The 25773-nt window shown below is 50.7% G+C and overlaps 1 protein-coding gene across 12 annotated transcripts in view; it reads right to left on the bottom strand.

The window, feature by feature from the left end:
• The window catches only part of CUX1 (cut like homeobox 1), a gene marked incomplete at its 3' end in the record, with an annotated part of 372121 nt that overhangs the window by 170401 nt on the left and 175947 nt on the right, over positions 1-25773 (bottom strand). For all 12 annotated transcript variants that reach the window (XM_082670227.1, XM_082670228.1, XM_082670231.1 and 9 more), the window contains exon 4: positions 793-871. In XM_082670227.1, coding sequence (XP_082526353.1) covers positions 793-871 — 79 coding nt within the window. The remainder of the gene's footprint in view (positions 1-792; positions 872-25773) is intronic.

The raw sequence follows: 25773 nt of genomic DNA, 5'->3' as shown, positions 1-25773 counted from the left end.
GTGGGGAGGGGAGGGTGGTGGTAACTGGGTTTCCTTGGTCAGCGGAGGATGACATTCAAGTGGCTAATTTTCAGATCTGAGTCTTTTCAGGACTGAGTTGGGACCCATGTGATCGTGTCCATCACCTCCCCACGGATTAGGTGAGTGGACCACCGAGAACAGAGGATCGATGGGACCAGCGGGTGCTCCAAATTCCGCCTCACTTTTCTAGAATAAGGAACGGGGAGCCATTCTCTCTCGGAATGCGTAGCAAGCATTATTAAAATTTTAACTCTTTAGTTCCTTCAAAAGAAAAAACAACCCACATACACCGTAGTTAGATGGGCTACCGCTTGCCCTTGGATATTAAGTGAAAGACTTGGCCAGAGGCCACTGATTCCCTGGATGACCTGGCAGGGGAGCCAGGCATTCCAGGTGCCCTATCAGGGCCGTTCCTGAACGTGGGATTGGTCAGCCCAGAATAGTGACTATCCAGGACGTCTGCATAGCGCACACACGGGTTCTCCTTCTTCTCTGTGAAACGTGCAGCATTTTAAACCAAAGCTAAAGGTAGCCCCGCAGGTCTGGGTTTCTGCAGTTCCAAAGGCATCCCCTGGAGGCAACTCTATTACTTCAGCAAATACGCATCTGATTTCCATACTCATCCCAAGTCTGGGTTTTGGAGAATTCATATTCCCAGAACTCCCCAGTTTCCTGGGGAAGTTGCCTTAGGGAGGCTGGGAAGAATCAGCCAGAAGCCCACTGACTCACCAGACACAATGCCCACAGGTGGGCTACAAGCGCTGGGCTTACCTGGAACATCAATCAATCTCTTGTAGACATTCAAGAAGGCTGCCTCAGCTTCTTTGCTTCTTTTACTCAGTGCATCAATCTGAAAAGGAATGGGAGAAAGAAAAGAAAAACAAAGAGCTCAAAATTTGTCAAGAGGTAATTTAAAAATCATCACACATCAAATGCAAGTCTGATTGCTCCATGTAAATGCCGGACAGCTGGGCCTTCAACCTCTTAAACGTCTGCAAACATGCAAGAGGGAGGCAACCCACGCGGACCCCCCCGTGGGGGGGAGCGAGGCAGGAGCGGTCCCATGGCTTGACAGAGTGGAGACTCTCCACGGAGAATGTGGTCTCTTTCCTTCTTCCACCAGTGTAGACTACGAGCTGACCACATGCCAGACGCTGTGCCGGAGGCGGGACACAGAGGGACAGCGCTCAGCCCCAGGGGCTCGGCATCTAGCAGGGGAACAGGTGATGTGAATGACTAGTGGAATCCCAGCTGGGAAAGTGCTCGGTAAGCAGAGCCGTGGGGACACCGAGAAGGGGACGTCAAGCAAGAATGCAGGTGACACTTGAGCAGAGTCCTCAAGAGCAGCGCACCTGGTGAAGAGGCGACACGAAAGGGGAGGAACACATTCAAACACCAAAGTTCTGAAACTGGGGGTCCTTAGGTCCTCTTTAAGAATTTTATGAAAGCCGGGGCTTCCCTGGTGGCACAGTGGTTAAGAATCCGCCTGCCAATGCAGGGGACACGGGTTCGAGCCCTGGTTCGGGAAGATCCCACATGCCGCGGAGGAACTAAGCCCGTGTGCCGCAACTACTGAGCCCACGTGGCACAACTACTGAAGCCCGCATGCCTACAGCCCATGCTCCACAACAAGAGAAGCCACTGCAAGGAGAAGCCCTCGCACCGCAGCAAACAGTGGCCCCCACAAACCGCAACTAGAGAAAGCCCGCGTGCAGCAACGGAGACCCAAAGCAGCCAAAAATTAAAGTAAAATAAATTTAAAAAAAAAAGAATTTTATGAAAGCTGAGGACCCTCTCCTAGAAACACACACACACAGGGTTACACACTCTAGGACACTCACGTGTCCACGTGTGTTCTGTTCATAGAATCCGATTAAGAACTGTGGATCGGGCTGTAACCCCAGGGAATGTGGGGCTGCTCGGGGGAGGGGGGTGGACATGGATACATGGGTGTGAGACTGGACAGGTGAGGGAGTCGGTGCAGGTGGGGGAGGATGACCTTCACCGTCTGGGCCTGAGTCAGAGTGGAAGGAGGACAGGAGGGGCCAGGAAGGAGGTGACCATTCCTAGGTTGTTGCCGCTGCCCTGGTGAGAATGTGCAGGGCAGTGGCGCTGGGGACTGAGGGAAGGAGGCCAAGCAGAGAGATTAGGTCCAGCTGAGCTGATGTGCGACATGGAGGGTCCAGGTGAGTTAAGGACGGTGCCCAGGTTTCTAGCTTCGGCAACGGCGAGTTCCTGTGACGGTGGCCAGGATCAGTGTGTCTCATAAACAAACCCAGCTGAGCTGGTTTCCCTCCAGTGAAAAGTCTCTTCGTCAAAGAAAGGTGACGCGTCCCAAGCAAGCTGGACACACATCCAAAGAGGCTTCTGTGGTTGGATGGACTCAGTATGTATTTTGCTCCCATAACATGCGTGCTGAGACAACAGATCACTTTTTACCCCTGAAGCGTGCAAGATGCCACATGCACGGAGTTCACATTGGCTCAGGAAGAGGACACTAAATTATATATTCCTCTGTCCCCTCACGGAATTATACTCTGTCTCCAACCTTATTAAAGAGGCAAAAGGAAGTGGCGTAATTACAGGGCCTCTCACCTGAGCCAACCAACAATTTGTTAAGGGCTGAGAGAGGTCACCTGATTAAGGATGGGAAGACCCTGGGGAGGGGGACACAAAGGCTGTGGGAAGGGGAGCAGGGCAGGTCTCAGGAAATCCAATACAGAGCAAAAAGGGCAATGCATGCATTTCCAACTTCTACCAAGTTGTGCTGGAAAGTTCCTACTTGAAGTCAGTCGCTGAGAACTCTGCCACGTCCCCCCACCCCCCGATAAAATAAGCTTGTGATTTAGGCATGTTTTCTGAAAAATCCACAAGGACTACTTAAAAACGATAAGATGGCTCTCTATTTTTAAAATGTTTTTTTCTTTTCCCCTCTGATTCTTAGCAGTCCATGCTCATTGTACAATTAGAAATATATCAAAAAATAAAGAGAAAATTAATACCATAATCCTGCCATTCACCAGTGGAAGTCATGCTTCTGTCTCTAGGTCCCTTTAATTCTGAATGAAATGTAGGCGTGTAGGCAAACTATAGAGACGGTAGATTAGTGGTTGTCTAGAGTTGGGGACTGGGAGGATGACGGCTAAGGGGTGTGGGTTTCTTTCTGGGGTGATGAAAAGCTCTACAATTGATCGGGACTGTAGTAAAAGTCAATGAACTGCTGAGTTCAAATGGGTGAATTACATGGTATGTGAGTTACATCTCAATAAAGCTGTCACAAATGTCTGCGTGTATATTTGAAATCAAACCATATGGAAAATTCTGTACTGTGCTTTCATGAACATGTAAAGTCTTTCCAAATGTCTATTACAAAATTTGGGAAATGTCTTAATAGCATTATTTCAGCTGTACCTAACCACCACCTACATAGATGCTGAGAGTAAAACTGGGTATCTGGAGTTGCCTTTCCAGACGTCCGGAGCTTTCCCTGCGCTCCGGGCCTTTCTGCCACCTCCTAAGAGAGGTGCCACGGGCAGCAGTCTGCCCAGGAAGCAAGACAGAGGCCCTGGCGGCTCTCTGCGCCTCTCAACACCCAGAGGGTTCTCTGCTCGGCTCCGGATCTGCCTAGGGAGGGCCCCCTGCTCCCTAGGGGTTCTGAGCCCACAAAGGCGGCTGCCTCTAGAGTGGGCAGAGGGGATCTGGAAGGATCCTGAACACTGTCTTCTCTCTCCCTTACGGGCTGTCGAGGGGGAAGTGGGATCGGCAGTCTACGCACACGCTTGGGACCGTTGCAGATTGCACTGTGCCCTGCCCCGAAGGTTCTAACCCTCAGTACCTGCGAACGTGGCTTTATTTGGAAATGGGGTCTTGGCAGATGACCAGGTTAAGATGAGGTCCTTAAGGGGAGCCCTAATCCAACAGGACCTGTCCTTCTAAAAAGGGGAGATCTGGACACAGAGACAGTCACGCACACAGGAGAAGCCCACGTGAACGTGAAGGCGGCGATTGGGGTGACGCACCTACAAACCAAGGAACGCCAGGGATGGCCAGCAAACCTTCAGAAGCCGGGGGGGGTGCCTGGAGGGGCCTCTAAGCCCCTCACACTCCTCGGAAGGCCAGAGATGGCCAGCAAACCTTCAGAAGCCGGGGGGTGGGGCCTGGAGGGGCCTCTAAGCCCCTCACACTCCTCGGAAGGAACCAGCCCTGCCGACGCCTTGACCCTGGCCTTCTGGTCTCCAGACTGTGAGAAGCAAACATCTGCTGTTTGAGCTGCTCAGTGTGCGGTACTTGGTTACGGCGGCTCTAGCAAATTAGTACGGGAACCATGAATCTGCGTCGTCCTCCCGTCCCCTTTCCACAGACGCAGGAACATTCGACCCAGTCCTGAGAGAACAAGGCCAGGTTGCTGAGTTTAACTCATTAGGCGACTGGACTGAGGTTTCTTAAGAGAGCTGGCGAGAACCCCACACGTGGGTGAGTTGCTCCTCGTGAGGTCTCCCAAGCCTCCTTCTAAGGTTTCCAAGCCCGGAAGAAGTTGTTGATTCTGGTGATTCTGAGGCTCTCTGCTCGCTCACTCTTTGACTCCCCCCACGGCCTCTGCCCTTGCCCAAGAACAGGCCTCGGGCTCTGAGTTTTGGTCTGTCCTCTCCCCTTCCCAGCCCCACCTTTGCTGGGGTGGGCCTTCCCTAGAAGGCCTAGCCATGCTTCCAGAGCCAGTGCAGGTCTCACTGGCCCCAGGATGCGTGTGCCGGGTTCCCCTGGGGCCAGGCTGGCCGGCCTTGCATGGTCCGGGGCTGGGCAGGTGAAGCGCTGAGTGCCTGGCGCAGGGAAGTAGAGCCTGTCTGTCCTCCTTATCCTTCAGTGAGGGAGGAAAGAGATGGGGTCATCTTCATCCTCACGCCCTCTGCGCCCACCTTGGAGCCAGGACTCGGCACGGCACCCCCTCACATGGGGGAGAGGTTTGTGAATGAGAAGAGGTTTGGGGTGAGGTCTTAGGCACAGATGGTTGAAAGTCGGATCCTAGGTTAGAACATTCTGGCTGCTTAATGTGCAAAGATAACCCGAGGGAGAGATCCTTTCTACCATCCCCAGACCCGCAAGGCCACTGTGAGGGGCGGCAAAGGACAGAGGGGCTGCTGGCAGCGGAGCTGGGACAGATCTGCAGAAGCTCTGACGGCGCTCAGGCCCTGGGTAAAACCTGTTCTGCTCCGGGGATCGACCTCACCTCCTGCCACGCCTCACACTTCAGCCACGCCCGGCTACTCCCTGTTCCCTGAATACACGAGAGCAGAGCGATTTCCCCGCAGCCTGGAAGGCACCTCCTTGGAATGTTCCTCTGATCCTCCAGGCTCAGTTGATCCATCTCTGGGCTGCCGGCCACTCCCGTCACCATATGGGATTGCCCGGAAGGTCCAGGACTGCAGACAAGGCTCCGTTGGGAGATCTTAGATTCTTTGAGAGCCCACCCTAGGCTTTCCTTCCGATGACCAGTACGTAGTAGGTGTTTAATACATCTTTGTTGTGTGAATGAAAATTTACCTAAATTGGTCAACTGTTTTACCTGCAGAAGTGATCGAATGGTTAAGGGATGCAGTGTTAAGTCTTTATGAAAATGCTCAACACGTAGAGTTCTTTGATTTTCGGCGTGTGTTTCACGTGTTCCTATGATGACGGCGGCTTGGCTGAAGCCAGCGCACGGGAGGCCTCCTTCCCCACCGCGCATGCCTGGCGAGCCCTGGCCAGCCTCCTGCAGGGAGCTCCGTGTCCCCACTCTACAGAGAGGCCCAGTGCTTCTGTCGTGAGGTTCCTGGATCCAACAGTTACCCTTTCAACAGCATCACTTTTATAATGCGGAGTTTGGTTCTTCTGTAATAAGGATGAAAATTCAAGAGAAAGGTCTACAGAAAGGTTATCTTATTCCGAATCTCAATCAATATTTGCTTCCAACAGGATGAAAAGTCAGAGGCCAGGGTTAGAGGCCAAGTTCATGGAAATCGACTGCAAGACCCCCGAGATTTAGAAGGGGTGAGGGAGCACCCGACCACCTGGGAGCCAGCAGAACTGTGCTGTGGGGCTTGGGGCGTTGTGTGCAGTACGAGTCACCGCCCTCCTCACTGTCCACCCTCCCTGTGGGGGCATTGCACGTCTCTGCCCACTGCCACGTGACCTGTGGGGGGCTTCCCGGCCCACGGGTGGCAGACTTGACCACGTGGAATATAAGTGGTGGTGCCGCACACTTTGAGCGTAGATTTAAGGGTGTGTGTGTGGTTCAGCTCCGGTGTGCTCTCTTTCTCTGCCGTGAGAATAGCGTGACCTTAGAGGAGCCGCTTCTTCCCCTGGGATCTCTGAGTAAAGACAACACACGGTTCCAGAGCCATCCCGCCAACCCACAGCCCACATGTAGCACGAACGAGAAATCGTCTCTTGTTGCCATTAGCCGCTGGGATCTAGGGCTGCTTGTTACTGCAGAGCGATCCAGCAGAGCGGCCTATTCCAAGTCCTAACAGGTGATGACGTCTCTAAGATGACAGCACAAAGTAAAAATAAGGAATAAACGACCAATATCGTGAGGGCCAAAGGATTTCTCTTTGTCTGCTGTGAAGCCTGACTGTTTATCTTTGCCAGGGGCAGGGCAGGGGTGAAGATGGTATGTGATCAAGGGGGAAAGGGCACAGGATTTAAAATCAGGACAATGGATTTAAGACATGGCTCTATCATGCAGTTTGGAATAAATACTGGGCCAGCTACATACCCTATGCCTCTATGAATTTCATTTTCTATGTGTCTAGGAAAAGATACTGATGAGAATACCTGCCCCGTAGGAACCCTAAGAGAATCGAATGAGACAGAAGATGTGACAACAGTGCAGAGCTAGTCACAAGCTGGTTTTCAGTGTTGGTGATAATTACTGACCTATGCTGTATATAGGAGGAGAAACAGCACACAATTACAACTAAATTAAGCATCAAAATTTCAGGGGGTTAAAGGAGAATTCACAAAGCATTAGTTTTGGTATGAAAGAAATCACCACTTTTAAAAGAATTAGCCTGTTGAGACCGCCTCTTACACAGCATTTCCAGAGGGTCGCTGCAACGTTTCAGGGGCTTACCTATGTCTTAAAGGACATTCCCTGCAGAAACTCCCCCACCCACCTATAACTCAGAACATGAATGGGTTTGAGGCTCTGGGGTTTGTTACTCGAATTTTCAGTAGGAGTCTCCAGTTCTCTGCAGAGGAAGGAAACGTGGGGAGATCAAATACAAGCCCGAATTTTTTTTTTCTTTGCAGTACGCGGGCCTCTCACTGTTGTGGCCTCTCCCGTTGCGGAGCACAGGCTCCGGACGTGCAGGCTCAGCGGCCACGGCTCACAGGCCCAGCCGCTCCGCGGCATGTGGGATCTTCCCGGACCGGGGCACGAACCCATGTCCCCTGCATCGGCAGGTGGACTCTCAACCACTGCGCCACCAGGGAAGCCCTACAAGCCTGAATATTAACTGGAAGATGTTTTGTTTAGAACTGAGAAAAGGATCAAATAGTGTAAAACTGACAGACGTGTAGATCTTCCTCTTCCAGCCTCAACCACTGATCGGTCAAGAAGTCCTGCTCACCCGGCCTTAGAAATCAATTTCACAATTAAAGTCTCTTTCTCTCCTTTGATGGAGGGAAAGCCTTAATTGAAGCCCCCACTCCGTGACTTCCAGTTTGGACACTGCAGACCAGTACTCAGAGGATCTCCCTGACGGCAGCCTCTCCTTGCCATGGAGCGTGAGGTGTCCTCCATGGTGGCCTTGGGTCATCGTCCCAGAGCCCAGAAGGAACACGCATCCGCCCTGCCCTAATGGCTTCTCCTGGCTCCCCAACTACAATCCACACTCCTTGGGCTGCGCTTCCAGATCCCTTCCCAACACGGCCCTTGTTTACGCTGCCACCTTCACCTCCCACCAAATCCCACCACTGCCCGTGCTTCTCCACACCAGGCCTCGCCCGCCCGCCAATGCCCTGCCCCTTAACCCTCCGGTCTTCATACACTAGGTCCTCCACCCGCCTGGAACGTTCTTCACCCCAGGCACAGGGGACCCAGTGCTCCCTTCATGGGTTGGCCTACGTGACACCTCCTCTGGGGGGTCCTCCCGACTTCCCCAGACACTGCTGGTCGCCTGGCTCTTGTGCCACCCGAGCTTGTTGTGAATTCCTCTCTGCCCACTTCCCGCACCGAGCGACGATGCCTCCCATCTGGAAGCTTCCTTTCCACCACCCTGTGGTCCGTCCCAGGCCAGGCCAGCGGCACCTTCGTCTCTCGATTCCCGGCACCCAGGTCCTGACTAACACAGGAGACCGCCTGGGGGCGTGTCTGTGAATGAACGAGGGTAGATTCCAGGCTGCCCAGGCCAGGGGATTCCTCGAAACTCACTGGTGACTCCTGCAGCATCGATGACTGTGGAAGCTCAGGGTGGAGAAGGTAGTTTCCTACCCTCGAGAGCTTCAAGAAGGCTGTTGCTATCCACCGCACTTTAGTCCAAGAAGAGGGGAGTCATGAGAGTCCAGCTCTGATCTGGTTTAGGGGAGCCAACTGCCCTTGTCAGAACTAGAGGACCCTAGGGAGGCGGCGTCAGTGGAGGGGAGGGCAGGTAGGGGCTTTGCGGGTGGAGAGGGACCAGCCAGGGAATGTCGTCTCTAAAACGGAGAAAATTAGACCTCCTCATGGGCTTTTTGTAAGTGTTAAAGAAACGTGCGCAAAGTGCCTGCAAGTGGGCCCAGCTCTTGGGAGGGACGGAGCCCTGCGGCGGCTGCTGTTAGCGCAGAGGCTCTGCTTGCGGGCCGGTGACTCTAGCATCTCCCCGGGGGTGGCCTGAGTCTGGGGGCCACGCCTGTTGCTCACCCAGCTCATGGTGAAAGGGATGCTATTCACTGGGTACCCTGAGCGGAGCGCTGTGGACACCGGGCACAGTCCAGCTGGGCCACACACCCACCCCCCACCGCCCCGGCCACACACAGAGAGCCCTGTCATACCAGCTGTGCAGCACAGACGGACAACGGCGTGGACTTGGTGCAAGGGCCCAGGGATCACCAAAAAGATACCGAACAGAATGACGGGTCTTGATGTCTGCCCAGTGCAGCGTATTTTGAAATGGAAATGGCTCATCCTTTCAGGGCGTCGTCCAGCCTTGCCACGCACAGGTGGCAGGCAGGGCAGAGGCACCCGGGCCAGGACCTGGCTACGGCGCCAGAAGGGCAGGGCCGAGCCCCAGCTCCAGCACTAACAGAGGTACGCTACCTCAACCCAAGTCAACCTCTTGGTGCCTCCGTTTGTCTGCAAGATGGGGAGAACCCTTGTGCTGTGCAATGGTGATGGGGCCGCTGTGCTGGCAGCGCCACTTCTCAGATGCAGAAACCGACCAAGTCACTCAGAACCAGGTCCCCAAGCAACCCCTCCTCCCCATATGATGACACCCCAGCACAGCGCTGAGGCTGGGGGCTGCACGGCCGGGGGAAAGAATGCGTGCTGTGAAGGAACGCAGACTTGGGTTTGAATCCAGCCCTGGTGCTGGTTACTGGAGGATCTGGAGGCGGGTCACTTAAACTATTTATGCCTCTGTCTCTTCATCTGTTTGGTGAATTGCTGAGCTGTGAAATAAAATGTGAGTGTCTGTATGCTCGGGAGCTTGCAGCAGGTGAGTAAACATCTTTGCCTTCCTGAATAAATCCAAATCAGCACTCTTCCCACTACACCACAGCCCATCCCCCCCTCAAACTGAGCAGGAAGCCAAAATGCTTAAGGTTTTGGAGGACAGAGACACTTAAACAACATTTAAGATACCACGGTAGCAATGGCACATTCAGGAACAATCCGTAAGCCTACACCCTGGGAACTTACAAGCTAATGATGTAGAAATAAACACAGACCATTAACGGAATTTTCAAATCGATGTGCAATGCTGGACGATGGGCCAGTGAGGAGCAGCGAGAGCTGCAGGGAAAAGAGAGGACAGTTTTGTCTCTACGTCTGGCTGCAGAATTCCTTCCAGAGCAAGACATGATGTGAAGAGCCACGTGGAATTCCAGAAGGCATGAGGCTGACCAAGGTCCTGTCCAAAGCAGAAGCGGACGCAGCCACAGCTTCCGAGTTCTAATTTTAACTGAACCCGGCCACGTAAGAGAGGAACATATTTTCTGAAAGAAGATCGCAGTAGCCGAGAGCCCAGTAATTCTTCTCTAAGTGCACATCTACTTAATGCTTGGCAAGTACCGGTCCTGCTACTGCCGTGAGAGCTCTATGGGGAGACGAGAGAGGACGCCAGAGGGGAGGGGACCCTCTTCCGGCCCCCTGGCCACCTCTGGAGTGATGTGTAGAGAAGAGAGACTGGAAACGGGAGTGGGAGCCCGGCTGCCACCACCAGCTTCGGTTCTCAAGGTCACGTTCCCTCATGACTTCCAACCCGCACACAGAGCGCAGGGAGGAAGAATCATGCTGGAGATACTCCCCATCGCAGAGAACTGAACAGGACTTGTTGCAAATCCCTACACTGCTCAGAGCAGGGGGCACAAAGCCCAGAGGACAGTTTTGGTCGTAAAGGCAGTGCAGTGTAGACCTGGGTAATGACACAAAATCACGTCTTATATAAACTGACGGCATATTCCTTAACTATGCCCCCAACCCCAGAGCTCCTAAGAGAAGAAGCCTGGAGAATTCCAGAAGAGAGCACCACGAAGAGTGAGTGGGGACGCGGGACCACAGAGAAGGCCTGTGGCAGAGGCGACAGCAAGGGAGGAGTAAAGACAATACAACAGCCGCAAGCATGACATTCTTCCTTCACAGTTTACCACGTCCTTTCACGTACGTCTGACATCCTGGCTGTCGACATATACCTGAAGGGCTGTTGTGGGGAAGAAGGATTAGCCGGCTTCTCTCCCACTGGAGCACAAACAGAATCAACAGGTAGAGGTTACAGGAAGGCAGATCACAGCTTAACACAGCAGGAAAACCTCTGCAAACAGCACAGCGCTTCAGAGGAGGACTGTGACTCACTAGTCTGTGCATCCCTTCACTCTGTCGATACAATCGTTCAAGGAGTGGCTAAACCGTGCCAGGAGGTGTGCTAGCCTAGCCCCCGGGGCCACAGCCTCCACTTCTGCCCCCAGAGGACACAGGGTGGAGGGTGCCGCCCCCCCTACCCCCCATAGGCAAATCGCAGCAGGGCTGTGGAGAAGCCTCCCAGAGGACGAATGCCTACCCGAGATTTTAAAAACACTATGTTGTGAACAGATGATATGTGTATAGAAAAGAAAAAAAAAAGTTTAGGTATAAAAACATATATAGTGTTCAGCAAGGTTGCACAAGACAAGATCAATATACGAAAATCAGCTGTCTTTCTATATACACTAGCCAAAAACAAGCTGGAAGTGAAATTAAGAAGTGTTCGTGGATTGGAAGGCTTAATATTGTTAAGATGGCAAAAGTCCCAAATTGGTCCACAGGTACAATGCAATGCCCATCAAAATCCCAGCTGGCTTCACTGAGAATAAGACAAGGCAATCCTAAGGTTCATGTGGAAAAGCCAAAACAATCTTGAAAAAGAGAAACGAAGTTGGAAGACTTACACCAATCTCAAAACTTACTACAAAGCTACATTAACCAAGACTGTGAGGCACTGGCTTAAGGACAGACGTACAGAACAATGGAACGGAGTAGAGAGTCAAGAAGTAAACCCTGACCTTATGGCCAACCGATTTTTGACAAGGGAGAAAGAACAGTGGGGAAAGAAGAGTCTTTGAACAGATGATAGTGGGACATGTGGTTATCTATGTGCAAAAGAACAAAGGTGGACCCCAATCTCACACTGGAGACAAAAATGAACTCAAGATGAATCAAAGACCAAAATGTAAAAGCTAAAACTACAGAACTCTAAAAGGGAAACACAGGTGTAATTCTTCATGACCTTAGCTATGCCACCAAAAGCACAAACGACAAGTGAAAAATGGATAAATTGGGTTTTACCAAATTTAAAACTATTGTGCTTCAAAGGACACTATCAAGAAAATGAAAAGACAACCCACAGAATGGGAGAAACTTTTTGCAAATCATATACCTGATAAGGGATTAGTATCCAAATCCAAAAAGACTTCTTAGAACTCAACAATAAAAAGACAAGCTGAATTTAAAAATGGACAAAGGTTCTGAATACATAGTTCTCCAAAGATACACAAATGTCCAATAAGCACATGAAAAGATAGTCAATATCACTAGTCATTAGGGAAATGTAAATTAAAACCACCGTGAGATACCACTGCACACCCACTAGGATGGTTATAATAAAAAAGACAGTTAATAAGCATTACAGAGGATGTAGAGAAATTGGAACCCTCACACACTGATGATGGAAATGTAGAATGACACACACTGGAAAACAGCCTGGCAGTTCCTCAAAACGTTAAACCTATTCCATTCCTAGGTACATACCCCCCAAAATGAAAATGTGTATCTATGAAAAAACTTGTATATGAATGTTCTTAGCAGCGTTATTCAAAAGAGCCAAAGGGCAGAAAAAGCCCAACTGGCCATCAACTGATAATGGATAAATAAAATGTGTTATATCCACACAATGGAATATTATTCAGCCATAAAAAGGAATAAAAGTACTGATACATGCTACAGCATGGATGAATCTTGAAAACACGCTAAGTGAAAGAATCCAGTCACAAAAGACCACATGTTGCATGATTTCATTTACGTGAAATGTCGAGCATGGTGATCAGTGGTTGCCGGGGCTGGGGGTGGAGTGAATGCGGGAGTGACAGCTAACGGGTAGGGGCTTTCTTTGTGAGGTGATGAAAATGCTCTGGAATTGGATTGTGGTGATGGCTGCACAACTGTGTGAATATAATCAAACCCATTTAATTGCAAAAAAGAAAAGAGAGACAAAAACAAAAGTATAACTATACAGTGAAAAGTAGGTCTCCTTCACATCCACGTCCACCTGTCACTCAGCTGCCTGGCTGGGAGGCAAAGACTCACTTGAGTATCTTTCCAGAAATATTTTATGCGGTTACAAGCATCTTTATACACACATTTGTCTCCCTTAAAACACACACACACGCACACAGTAGGATATTATAGATACTGTTCTGCATCTCGTGTTTTTTGCACACTTTAGGTCAGCTTCCTTCGTGATGGGAGGGGCAGGGCTTTGGGGCAAGGGGAGCCTGTGCAAACACAGAGTGGCCTGTTTGAAGTGCAGGATCTGCTGTGCCTGGTGCCTAGCTGGGGGTTGGGGTGGAGTGGGAGGGCCTGGGGGCTAAGCAGGGGGTGGGGGTGGGGGTGGGAACTTTATCCAGAAAGGTACCGGAGTCCCAGAGGCTGTCAACCGGGAAGTGACGAGCTTGCTCTGGACCGGAAGGCCACGCCCCAGGAGGCAAGGAGACCTTGGCAGGTGGCAGCACAGTCCAGGAAAGAGGGTAACCTCACCAGGGACAGGGCAGGCGTGTGGTGAGAGGCCCCGAGAGCTGGGGCTGATTCCCAGGGGAATTTAAGAGGGCGAAGGAACTGGAAGATTCTGTGATCAATACCTAGAACTTCCACTTTTCCAGCCCTGCTTTACGCCATGATCTTTAAATACATACACATACACTCACCGTCTCTGCCCTGCAGGGTGGGTTTTCCATTCTAAGGAGGAGACACGGAGAAGCTAAAATGACTCATTCAAGGTCACCCTGGTAAAAGGCGATGTCAGGACTCACATCCAGATCTGTCTAATCTCAAAATCTGGGACGTGTCTGTTTGGTTTTCTCTGCTACTCCAAGCTGTCACCCTGGAGAGGAGGTGCCAGAGGAGCGGGTGGTCACACAGGAGAGAAGCCAGGGGGAGCAGGAAGGAGCAGTGCGTGTGTCCAGTACCCCGAGTAGGCTGCCACACCCCTGGAGGTGTCAGCCCACAGTGCAGCCCCGGATGGGGACGCCAGGAGGTGCTCCCAGCTGGGCCTCTGAGCCCTGCGTGTCCCGCGGGGCACGACTGCTCCCAGGGCAGTGATGCTCATCTGCTGCTTCTCAAGAGAACACTCACTCAGAGGTTTGCCCTGGGACAATGCCTGGCCCTGCGTCCCACACTTGCCCTCCCAAGTCCCCAGACAGCCGTGGTCTCAGGCCTGAAGATGAATGGGGCTTGAGGGCCCCAGGGTAGTAGGGGGCAGGGTGGGATCTGAACCAGTAGCTGCAGGGGCTCCCTGAGGATCACAGGCACGAGGGAGCCACAGATCCCACAACGGGACCAGGAGGCGGCAAGAGGCGAGGAGAGCCGAGAGCCTGGAGCTGGGGGTGCAGACCTCCCCCCAGGAACCCACTCCACTCCTCGCACTACTGCCCTCCCACCCACTCACTCTGGGTGGCGATAATGTCCCCTGAACAGGGTGGGGTGGGGGCAAGGCTTCGTGAGATCATGGAGATGGTGATTTGTAGAAGCAAAATGCTATGCAAATAATTACTGGCCAAGAGAGCAGGGGCACAGTCTGAAGATTTGGGAGAAGTGGAACGTGGAATGACCCACGTTCAAGCAACAGAACTTCCCTGGGCTATTATCGGTGTCCCCGTGCTCCCCCGCTCCAAGTCACGCACATGGGTTCACAGTCCTTCTTTCGACCATCTGGTCCTGGTGTCATTTTAGGAATTACTGCATTAAATTGATGGAGCATTAGTAAAACCTAATTAACATCCAGATTGAGTTTTTCCAAGGGGAGGGAGATCTGCAGAAAATAAAATACCCTAATAATTTAAATTCCACGGTATTCAAATAAATATTATATGACCAAATGTTACAAGCTGGATAATTTTAGTCCAGGAAAAAAACTATCAGAGTCAGTCTACTCTCCAGACAAATACTACTTCTAATCCCCATTCGGATCTATTGCCCCCAATTCTTCACATGTATTATATGAGGAAACAGGCACTGAGAGAGATCAGCTGACTTGGTGAAGGTCAAGGTCACTGGCAAGTCAGGCCTCAAACCTAGGCCTTCTAACTCTAGGTCCAGTGCTTTTAACCTTCATATCACAACTGCCTCCTGGTATCACATGATTTCCTGAATGGGGTTGGGAATGTAAACACACAGAATTGAGCCATTTTTTAATCAATAGAGATTGCTTTTGATTTATACACGAGGGGTGTTAACTCTCCATCTATCCATCCTTTCAACCAGCCATCCATCCATCCTCATCCATCCACCAATCCACCTCCCTGCCCATCCATCTACTTGTCCCGTCATCCATCCATCCATCCATTCAACCATCCATCCATCTATGCATCCAGCCAGCCATTCACCCTGATCCACCCACTTGCCCCTACCCAACCATCCACCTGCCCCTACCCAACCATCTACACGCCCATCCATCCATCCATCCATCCACCTGCCCCTACCCAACCATCCACCTGCCCCTACCCAACCATCCACCTGCCCCTACCCAACCATCTACACGCCCATCCATCCATCCATCCATCCACCTGCCCCTACCCAACCACCCACCTGCCCCTACCCAACCATCCACCTGCCCCTACCCAACCATCCACCTGCCCCTACCCAACCATCCACCTGCCCCTACCCAACCATCCACCTGCCCCTACCCAACCATCTACACGCCCATCCATCCAACCATCCACCCACCTGCCCGCACACCCGTCTACACGCCTGCCCATCCCTCCATCCAGCCATTCACCCTGCTCCACCCACCTGCCCCTACCCAACCATCTACACGCCCATCCATCCATCCATCCATCCACCTACCCGCACACCCGTCTACACGCCTGCCCATCCCTCCATCCAGCCATCCCTCCATCCATCCCCATCCATCCATTGTTTCCGGAGGGCCTACTATGTGCCAAGCACTGTGCCACGTGGGGATACAGATCCTGCTCAACTGTTAAGCGCCATGAAAGCCGCATCTGAGTTAATTACCTAGAACCACATACTAGGGTCTCGTTCGGGTCTTGTCTGGCACACAGTAGATGTTCAGTAAACACTCACTGAATGAAAGAATGAATGAGTAGACCCTGTCCTCCAGAAGCTCACGGTCTGGGAGAAAGACATAATTCGGCATGACCAGGATCACAGCTTGGCTACAAACAGAGCAGTGGAGCGGTCCAGGAGCGTGTGGTGGCCCTTGCCGAAGTGACCCCCACCCGGCTGGCTACAAGATCACTTTGGTGGCTCCATCGGTGTGGGTTCCCTGATGCAGACCCTCTTTCCCGAGCTGTCAGGGAATGTAAGTACAATTGGGCAGGTCCTGGGGCTCCTCTGGGCATTGGCACCAGTCCCTCTGTCACGTGGGGCCTCGAATTAATTACCTGTGACCCTGTGATCTCTAGAGCCTCAGGTTCTGAGTCAGCTTTGCCAGCGTATCTTCTTACTAATTTATTCTAGAGCTCTCTGAGCTCCCTTTTCTGCATTTCAACTCAGTTCATTTCAACAAACATTTCCCAGGCAACTACTGGGCGCCAGGCCCTGGGAGAGCAGCCCGGAGCCCTCCGTGGCCTTGTTCCGGAGCAGGGTCTGCTGTTGGACCCTCAGGGAGCACCACGTCCAAGGGCACTTGACGCGGGTCCTCTGGCAGAGAAGCCAAGGAAGGCCGGGGAGGGCCTGCCGCGCGCGGCTGTGCGCTGTAAACATCCACGAACTCTGCCGACGGTTACCGAGAGGATGTTAAAAATAATTATCTGCTGAAAATATTAGATTTGCTCTGGATTGTTCATTACATACAATGGCTTAATAGGACTTTTATTGAAGAGCTGCAGAGCTCTGGGCCGAAATCAATTTGCCGTACCCTCGGAATCTTCATGTGTGCTGTTGGCTTCCCCGGCGCGGAGCAATTTGTAATAGCTTTGGCGGGCTGTTGTTTTCAAAGCTCCGGCTCCATCACAAGCATTTCTTTCTGACCACAAAATTACATTTATTCAACAGAAAGCAGCCCCAGGTCTTTAAGAGGTTAACTTCTGGAGCGCTTGGCTGCGGTCCAGCCACGGCCCAGGCGCAGCGGGCGCGGTGGCGCAGGCGGCGGTGGCGGAGGCAGCACCGGGCGGGCGGCCGTGATGAATGGGCTGCCGAGCGCACCCCCTCCACGTGCGCTCGGCTCGCTCACCGGCTTCCATAGATCACGGGCTTAGCCTCAACGTATCTGACTGAAATTGAATTTGGCTTCTCTCTCAACCGTTCATTTCCTATGTTATGCAAGGTTATATCCTTTTCTGCATGAGCAGAACCAAACCAGCTGCAGCTTTGCAGGAGAAAATGTGTTTTCAATTAGGAAGCTGGCCTGAATATTGAACCACAGTCCTACTGCTCCCCTAATTGAGCCATCATGGAGAGGGCCTACAGGAAGACGCTGCAGCCACCAGGCCGCTGGGTTTCGGAGGAAGAGAGTTAAAACACACGGTCGTCGTCACTGCCACGACCGTCACCACTGCCACCACAGCCACCCTGACTACCAGGCGCGTAAAAAGGCCCAAGAGTTTGAAGATGGTCGTGTTGGCTGAGAAGGAAGTTCCCCTGGAAATGGGTCAGGACGGCAGCCTCCCCTGACCTCCAGCCAGAGCCTGCCGTGTCCTCAGGGTGCCTGGCCCGCCCTGTGCTCACCTGTCAAATGAACTTATTTACAAAACAGAAACAGACTCACAGACTTAGAGAACAAACTTACAGTTACCAGGGGGGAAGGACAGATTGAGAGTTTGGGATTGACATGTACACACTGCTATATTTAAAATAGATAACCAACAAGGACCTACTGTAGAGCACAGAGAACTCTGCTCAATATTCTGTAGTAGCTTAAATGGGAAAAGAATTTGAAAAAGAACAGATACATGTATATGTATAACTGAATCACTTTGCTGTACATCTGCAACTAAGACAACATTGTTTTGTTTTGTGAATAAATTTTATCTATTTTATTTTTGGCTGCGTTGGGTCTTCGTTGGTACGCGCAGGCTTTCTCTAGTTGTGGTGAGCAGGGGCTACTCTTCGTTGTGGTGCATGGGCTTCTCATTGTGGTGGCTTCTCTTGTCGCGGAGCACGGGCTCTAGGCGTGCGGGCTTCAGTAGTTGTGGCGCGCGGGCTTAGTTGCTCCGTGGCATGTGGGATCTTCCCAGGCCAGGGCTCAAACCCATGTCCCCTGCATTGGCAGGTGGATTCCTAACCACTGCACCACCAGGGAAGTCCTAAGACAACACTGCTAATCAACTGTACTCCAATATAAAATAAAAATTAAAAAAAAAAGGGGAGGGACACTGGGCTCAAACTGGCAGATGCCTTTGGGGCCCCAGGGAGGGGAGGCCACCTTACTTTTCTTGTGGGTCACTAGGAACCTGGTGCAAAGCCTCAAACACAGGACTCGGTGAGTCTTTGCTGCCGAAGAGAAGGTAAGAGGGAGGAAACTTCAGCTGCGAATACCTCCCTCAACCAGCTCGGTCAGGCAAAGAGAGAGGTACACAGTCGGGGAGAAGATGCAGTGCCTTGAAAGGAAAAAGTTAGCAGCAGGCTGAGATGGTCTGCAAAAGGAACGAAGGAGGCGGACTTGTAGCTCGGTCTTAAAGGATGGAAATGATCTTTATAGGTGAGGAAGAGCAAAAGGTTATAATAGCGGAGGCCGTGACTTTAGGAAAAGGGCAGAGGCAGGAAACCACAAGGCACGTTCGGTGACGGTAAATAGACCAGCCTGGCCGGAGCAGAAGCCAAGGGCATGACGCCTGGAAATACATTTTAAAGCGAAATCACGGAGCTCCTGACACACGGATCAAGGGTGCTTGAGCGGGGCGCTCAGAACCAGAACTTGACCTAGAGGAACTGCCCTTGGGGAGAGCCTAGCCCGTGGGTCCTACAATCAGCCACGCGTGAGAATCAGTGGGGATTTTGTAAAAGGACAGATTCTTAGGTTCCCTCCCCAGTCTGCTGAATCAGAACCTTGGAGGGAGGAGCCCGGGGAGCTGTATTTCTGGAAACGTGTGGGTGATTCTCAGGCAGCCGGCTGGGCTATCCGGGGACCAGCTTTGGGACCCACCTGTCTGGCCCAATTTTCTCGACTACCAGCCTGCCCACAACGCTTAACGTGGTACTTGCTGAGTACAGGTATGATGGGGACATAAGTACGCGTGTGTGTGCATGTGTAACACACACAGTCCCTATCATCGAGATTTCAGAAGCATAAGGCTTAGTATAGCGCTAGTTAAACTGTGTTCCAGTAACTAGAAAATAAAGACAATGTCTCCAGGCTCAAAAATCACAAGACAGATACAAACGAGGCCCCACCAGAGATGAGGAGGGAAGGGTTTGTTTCTGGCGAGGGTACCCTGAGATGACTCGGAGGCTCCAAAGTTTGGGTTGGGCCTTGAAGACTGGGTAGGAGCTGAAAATCCCTGACAGGGGGTCCCCCGGCCTTTGTCTGAACGCTCCCAGTAACGGGAAACTCGCTACCTTGAACGGCCGCTCCTTCAAGGAACAGATGTGATTGCTGGAAAATGTCCCCTCTTCCGTTCCGCTGATGGTCAACCCACGCACCCGGCCACTGAGCCACACGGGACTTCAGAGCCACGGGGCCCCCTGCCGACTCCCTCGTTCACCCACTTGCTTTACAGATGCGCAGAGTCACAGCAGACGGAGCGGCAGCGCCTGGGCCGGCACGCAGTGCCTCTAACCGCCTGCGAACTGTCCTTGGGAGTAAAGCACTCGGACCTCCTGGCTTTATTTAGCCGTGGCCTTTAGAGCTGAACGCATAAATGTGTGACAGGACAACAGACCCAGGCCACAGGGCACACTGGAAACTCAGTCACTTTTAACTAATTCATGGACTATTTACACAACTCAATCCATTTCGTCTACTTTTTTATTAAATCTATCAGACGGACCTGCAGGTGTGCACAGTCCTCTGCTTTATACCGCACTCAGACGTCTTTGGACGAGAGCCTTTCAAGGCAGTTTCCCATCTCGTGGCCCGTGAGACCCCTGCCCACCCGCCGCACGCTGGCTGCTCTGGCCTGGCTTCCTCGCTCCCTCGGCCCAGCCCCCCCACCCCCGCACGCGGGCCTCCTTTCCGGTCCCCACTCATCCCGAGCACTGTCCCTCCTCGGGGCCTTGGCACCTCCCCGCTCTGCCCGACACTCCCAGCTCCGTGCTTGGCTGGCCCTTCTCATCACGCAGGTCTTCCCCCAACGTCACCTCCCATGAGGACCGTCTCTGGAGGAGCCTGCGCTTCTCCGTTCCTGTCACTTCCCCCACAGCACTGTCACCATCTGACATCACTCCTGGGTCCCTTCACTAGGACACAGGCGCCTGTCAGCTGTATCCACGGCTGCGTCCTCAGCTCCTATTTGGCCCAGAGCTGCACGCAGTCGGCTCTCGGGGGTTTTACTGAATGAAGAAATGAACAGAGAGAGTGAAACTCAGCATCAGAGCCCATGTGGGGTCTCACACGGCCAGACTGAGGCTCTGAATACCACTGGCGCTAAGTATACAGTGGACCTTCGGTATAAAGGAAGGCTCCAAATGATGGCTTGGTCCCTCCCGTGGCCACGTCAGCAGGTGACACTGCGACATCGGCTAACACGCACCCCACTCCTCCAAGGGGCACAGGTTGCATTGCACCAAAGGATCTGCACACAGTTATGGATGTGTATGTCTACGGGGACCAGGCATGCAGCACCAGGTCTGATACAGGAGGGGCTGGCTGGAAGGGGAGGGAGCCTGACGTTGTGTTTGCCAAGCGCTTTACGCTAAATGAACATCAACTGTCCTTATCAAAGCCCAGGGAGCTGACTGAGAGGAGGGAGGGGCAGAGGGCGCCACCTCCCCGCTCCCCAAGCACCATCACTGGAGAACACGGTCTGGGAGGCCAGACAGCCCAGGCCCGCCGTTATCACCCACGTGACGATGGGTGCCTTACTTACCTGCTGGGCTTCGTCTCCTCATCTGTGAAATGAGGATGCTGCTTCTACCCACCCATCCAACGGGCACCTACCGCATGCTCAACGGGGCCAGGTCTAGGTATAGAAAGGAGGCCAACACAGATGGAAAATCTAGAGAGAGTGGCGGACGTGAAAGCTCACATGCACAGAGGAAGGCACTCTGAACGGAACAACTTGCTACAAGAGAAATAAAGGGGCCTCAGTTTGGACTGACCGTCAGAGGACACCTCTGTGAGGGGTGACACCTACAGGATGAGTAGGAGAGGGCCGGTCGGGGGGCTGGGGGAACAGCTGGGGCTGGGAGGCAGGCAGCGGCCAGGCCAGGGCACCCCGAAGGCCCAGGGCACTGGAGAGGCCCTGGAAGCAAGGAAAGAGCCAATCCTTGCTGATGCACAGAGGAGAGGAGGGGGTAGGGTGGGTAAGAGGGGGAACAGAGACCAGTTAGGGAACCACTGGTCTCGGTGACACACGACACGGCACTGGACAAGCATGTGGGAGACGGCGACGGTGCACTCTGGAGATGGGATGGAGGAGGTGGGGGCATGGGAGAGAGGAGGCCTGGATTTCCACCTGAGGCGGCCAGGCCCCCTGGGGCGTTATGCCCAAGAAGGTGAAGGTCGGAGGAGGAGGGAACTTCAGCAGGCACGGAAGCCAGAGAAGGGGAGGTGGGTTGTGGGTTAAGAAGTCTTTCCTGCGGAAAACGGCGAGGTCGTGTCACACAGGCATTCTCGAAGGAGCTGGGACTCCAAAGAGAAGACCAAGTTAGAGAGAGAAAGCTGAGTTTTCCGCAGGCAGATCCTGAGAGATGATACAGCAAAGAAGGCTGTTCTTCAGAGGTCTGAAGGGAAAAGGAGGAACAGCCCAAGGAGACTAAAAATCAATAGGCAGAGAAGTGAACAGAAAACTCAGTGGGCACAGCATCACGGGATATCAAAAGAAGAGGTTATCACGAGAGGGTCGGGTGGGCTGAATGTCACTGGGGTAAGAGAGCTGAGGACTTAAAGGGTCAAGGAAGAGCGGGGTGGACGCCAGACAGGGGTGGGTATACGCACAGGATGGACGGACGGCTCTCTGGAGAAGCTTGGCTGAGCGCCTGGGGGAGAAAGGAGTCTGTCTCCCTCCCTACCTCCACTTGTAGGAATGCTGCTGACAACACTCCAGGAACTAGCAGAGACTGAAGACACAGGAGGGGGTCCCTGCAGGACTGTGGTTCCTGAGAAAGCAGGAGCTGGGCTCCAAGCCCCGGGGTGGTGGGGGAACCAGTGTTTGAGGAAGGGGCACGTCCTCCCACAGTGGGAGCCAACAGGAGAGATGGATACAGCTCTGGAGATCCGCCGGCAGGAAGGTCAAAGCAGCGGCTCCTTTCCGGGATGGCGAAGACCGGGAAGCACATGCCTGAGAAGCGCTGAACACAGCGCTTGCTAACTGTCCCACAAATGCCATTTTGAACAGCTTCACAAGCGTGCTTTATCACAGAAGAAAAATGCAAAGAGATGGGAGAAAATAATACTCAGCTTCTGACATGCAAAAATAGAATTATGTAGCTACTGCCTTGTAAGCACGATTCTCTCTTTTGGAAAGAAGTAGTTCATACTTACAAAAGAGTACGTAAATTACAGATCACAAAATGAACACCTGTGAGTGACAACATTCCCATGACCTTTGAAACCACCTTTGTGCCTGTATGCGGCAACCTCTGTTCTGGATTTCCTGTTTAACCTTCTCGTTATGGTTCTATTATATAACAATACAAATGCATCTTAAACAGTATCAGCTCAGTATTGCACCATTTTGCATTTCATTCACTTTCCCCTGCTGTGTTGTATTCCACCGTACGACTACATCATTTTTTACTTATTCTTCCTACTGCTGATGGAAAGCGGGTTGTTTCCACTTGTTTATCATTTGCAAACATTCCTCACCTTGTTTCCTGGGGCCCATGTTTGAGTTCATTTAGGGTGTATGTCTGGGAGTGGAAATGCTCTGTCAAAGTATACGTACTTCTTCAGCTGGAGAATCTGATGCCAGATAGGTTTTCAAAAAGGTTGCACCCGTTTCTGCACTTATCTTGACTTTTGAATTTTGGCCAGCCTGGTAGATATGCATAAGGTGCGTTTAGATTATTTTAATTTGCGTTTCCTTGATTATACGGTTGAGCACCTCTTCACGTGTGTACTGACCATCCTGATTTTCTCTTCTGAGAACGCTGTTCATGGTTTTGCCCATCTTCCTATTGGGATGTATGTTTCTTTTCTTATTAATAGGTAAAAGTTTAAAAAAAAAAAATTCCTGAATACTAATCCTTTGTCGGCTATGTGCATGGCAACTACCCCATGTATGATGGGTTCACAGTATGGTCCAAGGGGGCAACATTCACATCAGGGGCATTTGATCTTTATTATGAAAAAACGTTCAGATAGGTTTGAATCTTTATTATGATAAGTTTCCAACAGATAAGGAAAATGTCTTGAGGGAGGTGGCGCCCTTTCCTAGTTCATAAAGGTGAAACTGAGCTAGCAGCACTGGGCTGGCCTTTCACTTCATTTAGGCTGTCTTTCCATGAGAAAAAGAAAGCTATTACTTTAAAATTTTAATGTAGTTGAATGTAACGATGTCTTCCTTTATGGTTTCCTGTTTAAGAAATCCTACCCAACCTAAGGTCATCATATTCTATATTTTCTTTTGAAAGGTTGAAAGTTTTACCTTAAGTCTTTACCTGTAATTTGTGTTTGCATATGGTGTGAGGTAGGGATCTAATTTCATTTAATTCCATAAGGATAACCAATGGTCAGGAGACCATTTATTGAAAAGTCCACGCTTTCCTCACTGATCTGCAATGCCATGTTTGCAATATATTTGGCTTCTGTATATGCACAGGTCAGTTCCTGATTTCTTTACTACGTCCCCCTGGTGTATTTATCTGTCCCTGTGCCAATTACTGTAGCTTTGATAATCTGGTTGGGCAAATTCTCTGTCTTATTCTTATTTACTATTATCTTTGTCATTATTGACCATTTGCTCTTGCATATAAATTCTGGAATCAGCTTTTCAAGTTTCATGAAAAATACTGTTAGAATTTTGATTGAAACTACAATGACTCACTCTATCATCCATTTGGGGAAAACTGATGTCTTTAATAATACATTAGTGGGAATTTCTTTCCTTGAACACCTTGACTTTCTCCATTTAACTCTTCTTTAATATTGTTCAATAAGAATGTTATACTTTTCTCCAGAATGAGTTCCTATGTGTTGTCATATTTACTTCTAGGTATCCTTTATTTTTTTGTTGCTATCTGCAGTGGTATCCTTTTTCAGTTTCCTATTGATGTAGAGATATGCAATTACTTTTTTATATTGACCTTGTATCTAGTAACCTTGTTACATAATTGAGGCTCACCTGAAAAATGACAGTTTTATTTCTTCTGCTCTAATACTTGTACTTTATTTCCTTTTCTAGTCTTCCATGAAGACTAGTCTTCTAAGACTTCCAGTACAATGTTAAATAAAAGTGGCAACAGTAGCCATTTTTGTCTTGTTCCTGATTTCATAGGGAATGTTTTTAACATCACTGAATATGACGACTGATGTAGGTTTTTGATAAATGCCTTTTCCCAGGTTAACAAATTTCCCCTCTATTCCTGGTTTGCTGGTAGTTTTTTTTTTTTTTTAAATCGTGAATGAATGTTGAAATTTACTAAATTCTTTTCCTGTAACTTTTGAGATTTTTCCTTTTTAATCTGAGAATGGTTATTACTAACTTGCATAACTAATTTTTTCTGTTAAACCACACAGCGTTCTTGGGATACATGGGGCTTGATGGAGTCAACTTATTGATACTTTTTTAAAGACTTCTGCATATCTATTCATAAACAAGACAGGTTTTAATTTTCTTTTCTTATACTGTTCCTGTCTGGTTTTGGTATGAAGGTTACACTAGCTTCATAAAATGAGTTAGGAAGTGTTCTCTTTTTCTGTTTTCTGAAGGAAAAGAAATTTTCCCAAAGTGCAAAAGAAGAGAACTATCTGTTTCATGAATGACTGATAGGACTCTCCCATAAAACTGTCTAGACCTTGTGGAAATATTTCTGCAATAGTTATAAGGCTATTCAGATTTTCTACTTCTTCTTTAATCAGCTTTGGTACATCACAGCATACCAGAAATTTGTCTATTTTGCCTAGGTTTTAACATTCATTGGCATAAAATTGATTATAATATTCCCTTACTATCTCTTTAATCTCTGCTGCAGCTGCGAAGTTACCCTGTTTTCCTTCCTACCTTTTCCCCCTTGATTTAGGAAGGTGGTTTGTCTACTGTAGTAGTTTTTTCAAAGAACCAACTTTTGGGCTCTTTCTTGGGTCTTTCTTTCTTTTTCATTTAGTTTAATTTATACACTATTACTGCACTTTGTATTTACTTCCTCCTCTTTTCTTTGAGCTCATTCTATCACGCTTTTATAACTTTTTAAGCTGGATGCTAAGCTCATGGATTTTTAGTCTTTTATTTCCCCTCTAATATAAGCAACTAAGTTATTTCTTAAGAGGATTTTCCTCCCTGAGGACACGTGGGTTAAATACGCAGCTCCCCTACAGCCAAGAGAAGTGGGGCCTAAGCCGACTCCTCACCCCTCAACCTCTGCACGAGGACCCTCCTCAGGGACAGGAGCCAGGAGCGGGGGAGGCAATTTGGAAGACTTAGCGTCTTCCTAGACAGTGTGACTGTCACTTCACTGAAGGGACTGCCTGATTACTGGACTAAAATAAACCTTAAATTGGACTGACCCTCCCCACCTCTGCCTCGCCAATCAGCTGGCTGGGTGTAAGA

This window comes from Grampus griseus, assembly GCF_964374135.1.
Source record: "Grampus griseus genome assembly, chromosome: 14".
NCBI lineage: Eukaryota > Metazoa > Chordata > Mammalia > Artiodactyla > Delphinidae > Grampus > Grampus griseus.
Note: the sequence above shows the minus strand (reverse complement) of the source record. Positions and strands in the feature narration are given on the sequence as shown.